This window comes from Meleagris gallopavo, chromosome 1 (assembly GCF_905368555.1).
Source record: "Meleagris gallopavo chromosome 1, MGAL_WU_HG_1.1, whole genome shotgun sequence".
Classification (NCBI taxonomy): domain Eukaryota; kingdom Metazoa; phylum Chordata; class Aves; order Galliformes; family Phasianidae; genus Meleagris; species Meleagris gallopavo.
This window is the reverse complement of record NC_139404.1, coordinates 3,684,480-3,692,673: the sequence shown is the minus strand read 5'-3', so window position 1 is coordinate 3,692,673 and position 8,194 is coordinate 3,684,480. Positions and strand designations below refer to the sequence as shown.

The 8,194-nt window shown below is 53.2% G+C and overlaps 1 protein-coding gene across 1 annotated transcript; it reads right to left on the bottom strand.

Annotated features, from left to right (window-relative positions):
• Nucleotides 1–2,644: 2,644 nt before the first annotated feature.
• On the bottom strand, nt 2,645–5,826 carry LOC146545184 (E3 ubiquitin-protein ligase PHF7-like). Its single transcript, XM_085216790.1, has 9 exons — nt 5,658–5,826; nt 5,319–5,410; nt 5,125–5,226; nt 4,758–4,882; nt 4,439–4,601; nt 4,241–4,347; nt 3,909–4,022; nt 3,634–3,752; nt 2,645–3,514 (listed from the first exon to the last, which is right to left on the bottom strand). Exons 1-9 carry the CDS (start codon nt 5,698–5,700, stop codon nt 2,820–2,822), a joined length of 1,560 nt encoding a protein of 519 aa, XP_085072916.1. The 5' UTR covers nt 5,701–5,826; the 3' UTR covers nt 2,645–2,819.
• Nucleotides 5,827–8,194: the final 2,368 nt, after the last annotated feature.

Sequence of the window (8,194 nt, the reverse complement as noted above, 5' to 3'; positions counted from 1 at the left end):
TGTGGATGCCTACTTAAAGATGCCCAAGCAGTGAGCTGAGTTCCAGTCCCAGAAGTCACCAGAATATGTCATTCACCTCTCTACAGGCATTGCTGAAAGCATTTCCTACCACCCAAAGACAAAATAATTTCTCAAGTTTAAATTTAAGCACTGGTTGCAGTGACAAATGAAAAAACAAGAGGTGGGGACTTTATGCACAGAGGTACCGTTCAGCAGCCAAAAATGGTTCATGTCTCAGACAATTTAAAAGATGTAATCTGAGTGCAGGAAGGCAGTGAATAGTGCAGGTCCGCCTCTCAGTCACATTCTTAACATTTCAGTTACCCACTCTTTCTAGATTCATTTTTACTTCTTCTGTAGGAATAAATGTTTGGCAGGGTCAACATATGCTCATCTAGGGACTATGAAAGCATATGAGCAAAGAACTCAGGACTCCAGCAACACCAGCTCCATCAGTCATTTCCAGGTCGCTAATTCCCTATTTTCTCCTTTGGTTTTTATGTAGAAGAAATTCAGGGAAGATTTTTCCCAGATAGATTTTATTTTTAAAGCTGCAGCATTTATATCCGTGCTAAATAATATTCTGGAGAAGCTCCAATGATTTTGCCCCAATCATGGTTGGTCCATATGGGAGAAGAGTGAAGTCTACGGCTGCAGGGCAGAGTAGTACCACTTCAGAGCTCTATGAACACTTGTGCATAAATGGTTTCACCCATTTGCAAGACCTGAAATTGAGTCTTCTATCTTGCCAACAGCCTACATCTTCCCTCACCTTCCTGACACCACTCCTTCAATCATTTAGCTGCATACTTGAGTTGCAAAACCAGCTGTGCAGTGCCCAAAAAGTCCATCTGGGATGAATGCTGCCAGAGTAATGCTCATAGCTTGGTGACCCTTGGAGATGCTCCTGAATAGATGTCACTGTAGATGTCCCCAGAAAGCCTTCCGCATCCTCAGGGAAGCAGGTAGCAGTGCTGCTGCAAGCTGATGAGAAAGTCACTTTCCTTTAGAATGTCTAGGGCAGGAGGAGGTATCAGAAACACCCTGCTTCAGCATTTCCAGGCCCAAACTTTCAGAATTTCCATTTCAAGGGGAATTTGGAAACTTCTGGGGTTTTGTTGTGATTCAGAATGAAACCACATTTTGAAATGACAAAATTTCCTGTGCACGGGTAGTCCTGTTTTCCAGCTCTCTTTGCTCAAAACCAAAGGTTTCTCTCTCCCTTTTTTAAAATTGTTTTTATACTGTTGAAACTCCCCCAGTCCTCAAAAAATATCTGTCTTAGTGCAGCAGATGAGGAAAATAGTAAAACTGAAAGTTGTTGTACTATCTGTTTCAGCTCTAGGACACAGTGCACAGTAAAATGAAAATAATTGTTTTCATTTTGTGGATTGGAAACTTCATAAAGCAGTCTCAGTCCCAGTTCAGTGCTCCATATATTCAGGAGCCTGAAACAGCTCCTGACAGTTTGAAATGTCAGGGCAGGAAACCTGAGTCCACATGGGTCTATCAAAGAAAGGGGGATATGAGTGGTGCCCCTAATTTTGTCCTCTGGAAATATTCTCCTACCTCACTGAGCAAATGTTGGTGCTACTGTTGCTCCCAGAATGGCACTGGAGATGACAGGAACAGACACCCATGATGCTACTTGGGTGGGACCTGGCTGCCTGTGCTCTGGTGTCCAGGTACCACTGGAGATGGCCTTCTGTGCAGCCTTCAAAGAAGTGTGTCCTGGGTGAGTGATGAGATCTGTTAGGTTAATGAACCATGTGAAAGGGAAGGTGACACAGCTAATGGAACATTTCTGCAGTGAGCAATGGAGCATGTGGCAGAGATGCCAGAAGACTACAGACACACGGTTAGCTCTGGAGTCACAACAGTCCAATAGCACGGAGCTGAGCTGCTCAGAAGCTGAAAAATTCAGGGTCAAGCTGTTATCTTAGTAGGTGAGACAGACTGTATGTGCAGTTTGCACCATGATCTTCTTGGTAGAGGAAAGTTTATAGAAGAAGTAACCAAGCTGAGTGGTGCAGTTGACATGGTAGAAGGAAGGGATGCCATTCAGAAGGACCTCAAAAGGCTTGAATGGTGGGCCTGGGTGAACCTAATGAGATTCAACATAGCAAAGTGCAAGGTTTTGCAACTTTGGCCAGAGGAATCCCAGGCATCCATAAAAACTGGAAGCAGCAGTTCTTGAGAGCAGCCCTGCAGAGAAGGACCTGGGGGTCCTGATGGATGAAAAACAACATGAGCCAGCAATGTGCTCTTGCAGCTCAGAAAGCAAATGGTATCCTGGGCTCCGTCAGAAGAGGACCAGGACCAGGCCCTGGACCTGACATGCACCCTGAACACGGTGGCATCCTAAACCCAGAAACAAGCCCAGAACCGGGCTGCTCCTGCCAGTGCGGCCTGGGTTCTTGAGGAATGTGGTCCGTGTGCCCTGCTGGGGATGTGGCCCAAACCCAGCTCAGCCTGGACTGGGCTAGGTGAAGTGAGGTCTGGGATAGCGCGTTCATGGAGGAGACAACCCTGTTGTCAAGGTCCCTACCTGTGCCCACCTCAGCAAAAGCAGGGAAGGATGAAGCTGACAAATGTGTGGGGGGGGGATCTCTGATCTTTATTGTGTTGGACTTTTGGGACCAGAGCTAGCAGGGGAGATGGGAAGGGGGTGCGACCCTGCACATAGCAGGGGGGGGTTGAAACTAGATGGTGGTTGTGGTCTTCTCAACCGAGTCTATGACGGGCGCACGGCTGCTCCTACGCAGACTTGGGGGCTGTCAGTGGGGACTTTGTGTCTGAAGTTGTTCCTGGGAGCAGCTTCATTCCCGCGATGGCCTCCGCTGTTGGGCCCGGCTCCTGCTGCCTCTTTGGGGCGAGCTGCGGGAATTTTGAGCCCGACGCCTCTGTGCAGGAGGGCTTCGGGTGCGGGTGCGCCGTCGCTGCCTGGACGGTCCCCTGCGTCCGGGCACTCTGGAAGCCCTCGGGGATCTCGAAGTGGCAGACCTTGTTGATCTGCGGGTGCCACTCTGCTCCCCTGGGGCTGGCGTTTGCCGGCTGCCACGGCGTCTTCTTGGCCGGCTCTGGGAACGTGGGGCCCGAGCTTGCAGCGGGGAGCGGCTTCGTGTGCGGCTCCTTTCTCGCTGCCTGGGACGTCTCCTGCGAGCAGCTGCCGGAGACTCCCTGGAGGATCCTGATGCCCTCTGCCTGGTGGATGTGTGGGAGTCACTCTCAGCACTCGGGGCTGCTGTTTGTCTGCTCCCACGGCGTTCTCGCAGCTGCTCTGAGGTAGCCTGATCCTCTGATGTTTGTGGGCCGTTGGTCTCCTGCTCAGTCTCAGGCACACTGGGCAGGTCGCTGTGCTCAGGCAGCTGGGAACTCTGTGATGCTGTCCCCAATGCTGCCTGGCTGGCGGGCGTGGAGCTCACGGTCTCAGGCTCCATGGAGCTGCTGGATGGCCCCGGAGCCGTCTGGCCAGCAGTGCTGGGACCAGCAAGCTCGGTGTTGGCACTGGAGGCTGTAAGGGGAGGCAGGGAGGTCATGAGTCTGAAGCTGCGGCACCACAGTGGGATCTGCCATCCCACTTGGGGCAGACAGACTCCGGCAAAGCTGCCCTGAGCACTGATTGCCTCTTACCGGTACCCAGGCCAGCACAGCCGTCACACTCCCACGTGTCTGTGGTGTTACTCAAGTAGGAGCACTGTCGGTGGGTGCCCTCAGCAGCGCAGGAGCTGCACAGGAGCAGCTGCCAGGGCCTGGGGAAGCAAAGCGGTTGTGGCCGTGAGGACCAAGTGAGCCAAGCCAGGGAGTGCCCGGCACAGCACATCTCTGGTGCTCAGGACTTGCTCCGCCAGCCTGTGGTGAGGCTGAGATCCCCCACAGAGCCTCAGAGAGCTGCTGCGGTAACTCACCCACTCCCCTCTGCCTGCTCTCTGCCTCCATGGTAAAGGCATTCGCTGGCACTGCAGCGGCTGTGCCTCTGGAGAAGTGCTTCGTATGCGCCGTTGTCCTCCCATGTCGGTAATCTACAAGAGTAGGGAGGGGAAGCGATGAGCCCCCAGTGTCCCCAGCATAAGATCCAAGGTTATCCAAACATATCCACCCCAACTCTACTTCCAGATTCTCTGTGAAGCTGGAGCAAGTGCTCATGAGACAGCCAAGGGCCAGGCCTGCCAAGGCCGTCCCTGGGCAGGCTCTGCACGACAGCCTTAATGTCAGCCGAACTGGGTAGAAGGACACCAACCTGAGTGGGATTTGAATCCCCAGAATGGCCATCTCTGCAAAGAACAGGATGTTGTCTCGACAAGCAGCGCACTGGAAGCACAAAGCGCCAGCACTCAAGGCCTGTTGCTGCAGGAGAAGCACAAGCAGGGTAAGCGTGAGGAGTGCCTGGTGCTGCTGAGCACCAAGCGTGCCAGCAGGGTGAAGGGAGGGCTCCTACCTGGATGCAACCCCGGTGGAACCAGGCATGTTGGCACACTGGGCACACCAGGGTGTGATAGGACAAGCTGTCCCCCACAGGCTCAAGGCAGATGACGCAGTTGGTGCCTTCTGGTGGAGCTTCGAAAGTGTCCTGTCGAGGGCGGTGCTCCCAACAGAAGGCCCTGGGGGAAGATGGAAGGCGTGGTCACAGTGAGAAGTGCTGCAAGGAGGGCAGAGGAGCAGGCAGGAGCCTCAGGCCCTGTCTCTGACTCTGGCAGACTGCTGGGAGGCGTAACTGCGGATTCCTCCCTGGCTTGGCTGCTGCCCACAGCCCTTACCAGTAGTTCCCAAAAAAGTGGGTGACACATTCCCCGTCCATGGCGCAGGGCAGATGGAAGCTTCGTGAACAGCTCCCCTCTATGCATGTGATGGTAGCCCCCCTCTCGCCACAAACAAAGCATTGCTGGAAAGAGCAGAACAACCGCGTCAGCAACAGACTCAGGGCCTCCGTGGCTGGCCCCACACCTCTGGGCACAGCCAGCTGGGCCCCATTCTACAAAGATGCCTAGCAGACAGGGCTCATCTCCTGTGGCAGCACTTTGTCGTGGAGGTGGTTGGAAGGGCTGCGATTGCTTTCCTTGGTCCAGACTAAGCTGGTGTGAGCCCCTCCTGGCACAAATCTGCCTGCTCTGGGCAGGTCCTCACCTGCTTGGTGGCCTGTTTGACTGCATGTCTGATGGCAGCAATGGGGAGGCCCAAAGTTCCCGACAGCCTTAGTCTTTCTTCAGAAATGATGTTGGCAAATGCCTGTAGGAGAGGAAAGAGCAGGATCTCATTAGGACAGAAAGGAAAGGAGCATCCCCGGCAGGAATCTGGAAGGAGCCCATGGGGGAACTCACCAAGCATAACTCGTGGACATGAATCCCATCTTCCGAAAGCATGTGCCCGAAGGCGTCCAGGTCGACATCTGCCCGGCAACACAGCACACACACTGGCAGAGGAGAGAGCAAATGCGAGCAGCGGTGAGCAGCTGGCAGGGCCAGGTGTCCCTGAGGGCCGTCCCCAGGGTCCTGCTCTGTGCCTGCCGTGCCGGCTGGAGGCGGTGGAGGGGAAGGGGCCGTGGCAAGGCCAAGGCAGCCACGGCTCAAGCCGGACCCCCTCGCCAAGGAGCAGAGGGGCCCTGCCAGCACTCCTCTGCCTGTTGGCAGGAGCTGTGCACAGGGATGCTGTGCTCTCACCTGGCGCCTCCGTGCTGGAGGCCTTCCTCTTCCTCTCGGACATGATTGTGCGTTGACAGCGAGCACTGCGAGAGTCCCTGCTCTCTCTGCGCCTCACCAGACCGCACTGACGCTCGGCCTGAGCCCGGCAGCCTTTGCTCTGCTCCAAGCTTCACGCGTCACAATGGCCGCTCTGTGACACCCACTGTGACATCACGGTCACCGCCTCACAGAGGGTGTGGGCGCGGGCCCTCAAGCAAGAGGGTGGCAGCCCTTGCAGGCAGCACAGAATGAGGACCCGGTGCTGCCGTGCAGCAGCGAGGAAGGATGGCCTCCCTCATCCTGCTGGCACTGCTCCTCGTGGCAGATGCTGGAGTGCGGCTGTCTCTTGGGCACACTTGCAGCCCTGGTGCCACGCTAGCACTTCTGATCTGAGCCTAGTCTAGTAAAGATTGCAAGTTAACAGCATATTTGGTGTCTAGTGTGTGTGCTGAGTGACTTTTTACAAGGTCTGGGAGGGATAGGACATGGTTTAATCTAGTTCTATTCTAGAAGAAGAGATCAGATTAAGTCCTAGAGGAAATTCTTTTCTCCGAGATTGGTGAGGCACTGGCACAGGCTGCCCAGAGAAGCTGTGGATGCCCCATCCTTGGCGATGTTTGAGGCCAGGCTGGATGGGGCCCTATTCCAACCTTCTACGGCGGCAAATCTGGCACGGCAGGTGGTTGGGATTAGTTGAGCTTGTAAGGTCCCTTCCAACCCGAGTCCTTCGGTGATACTTTGGTAACAAACGCTGCTGCTGTACTGTAGCCACGACCTTAGTGTCGTATCTTCAATGTTTGTCTAAAGCGCACAGCTCCTGTGTCTACTGCTGTGTTATAGGCAGCAAGGAAAGTGTTAAGGATGTGCATAAAGACACTTATGTGATTCAAGATGAAGCTTGGTTGAGGGAACAGAAAGGAAACCCCAAAACACCCCCATGGTAGTGAGCTGCCCAAGCATATTCCTTCTAGCGTGGCTTGAGCTTTCATGACTGCAGCTGAGCTCAGCTTTAAGCTCTCTCTTCCTTTGGTGCCTTTTTCACTGCAGTGACATTTTGGCTCCTTTTCTTCTCTCTCCAGAGGGAAAACCTGCCCGCTCCCATTTTCCCAAACTTTTGTCATTCCCCTTTATTGCTTTATTTTTAAGTTACTGTTTCATTGTTTTATTTCACCTGAGTGTTTGAGTGTTCCAATACTTTTACTAGACAGCCATAGGGAAATCCCACTGAAGGTGAAGAATTCCAAGACTTTGGGAAGAAGTGAAGTAAGGCCCTGAAGTTCACTCAGCAGTGATGAGTCGAGCCAGAGATGAAATGCAGGCTGGCATCATGCCTTGTGTAATGATGAGCATTTGTCTTTGGGTTTGTCCAGCTCAGAAGAAATATTTATCTACACACATCAAAGCTTCTGCAGTCAGTGGAGGGAAACTGGCCTACCCATGCCACGATTCCCTTCAAGTCTACACCTAAATTTCGGCAGGAGAACTGTGTTGGGTGAGATGAAGATCCAGCCTGGCAGGGGACCAGCGACCGCCTCAACAGACACGGGTGTTAGTTAGAGAGTGTGCTGGTAGAGCATAGTGAGCTCTGCTTTCTGCTCTGTAAGGCTGTTTGCCCCGTAAATTGTAGGTGAAAGGAGAGGTTTAAGGGGATTGGCAAAAGACAGTCCAGTAAGTATTGCTGTGGCTACCAGCAGACAGTTGGCTTGTTTTTACAGCGTTTCTTTCTTTATAAACATTTTTCTAAGCTTGTTCCTGTGGAAATGACAGTCTCTTCCACGTGGATCCCAATTCCCTGAAGCCAGAGCAGTCCCTGAAATAAGCAGCGCTGCTCTGAATCTGAACTTGTCAAAGTCCGTTCAAGTTTGGCACCAAAAGTAGGCCTGATTCCCGGCCCTGTGGGTCTCAGTGGCCGCTCCCTGCCACCCTCTGTGGCATCATGGTCACCACCTCATGGGGGATGTGGGTGCGGGCCCTCAGCTCCAAAGCAAGAAGGTAACAGCTCCACAGCTTCTCTGAGCAACCTATTCCAGTGCACCACTGCCCTCCGATTCAAGAATTTCCTCCCAGCGTCCAAGCTCTATTTATCTGGCGTCTTTGTTCAATATTGTGCATCACCTCCAAGCACAGCTAGTTCCCTCTGGTTTCCCTCGACACCTTTCCACTTGCCTGAGAACATACCAGATCTTCTTTGAAAGGATACTTTCCTTCATGGCTGAGAAAGAATCACTTCCACACCATGAAATCAGATATCCCTTTTCCAATTGCTTTGTCAGGATCCCTTCAAGGGGATCCCAGATGCCTGGCTTCATTGCCCACTAAGTCCGGGCCACGGGCCCCATTCTCCTGTTATCAGAGCAGCCAGGGAGCACAGTGCTCACCCGCGTGACGGCTGAAGTCTTTTCACATACCTCTCAGCTCAGCTGTGGTCGGGAGTTGAACGGTTATTGTCACCTCTGTGAGTCGTGCCTCTTCTGCCTCCTGTTCTTACCATCACAGAATCATAGATCCCAGAATCT

Coding starts and splice junctions, on each gene's coding strand:
- LOC146545184 (XM_085216790.1), bottom strand. CDS start 5,700: ATGTCCGAGAGGAAGAGGAAGGCCTCCAGCACGGAGGCGCCAG. Junction 5,227..5,318: donor ATGTCCACGAGTTATGCTTG/GTGAGTTCCCCC, acceptor CCTCTCCTACAG/GCATTTGCCAACATCATTTC. Junction 3,753..3,908: donor GAGCAGGCAGAGGGGAGTGG/GTGAGTTACCGC, acceptor TTGCTTCCCCAG/GCCCTGGCAGCTGCTCCTGT.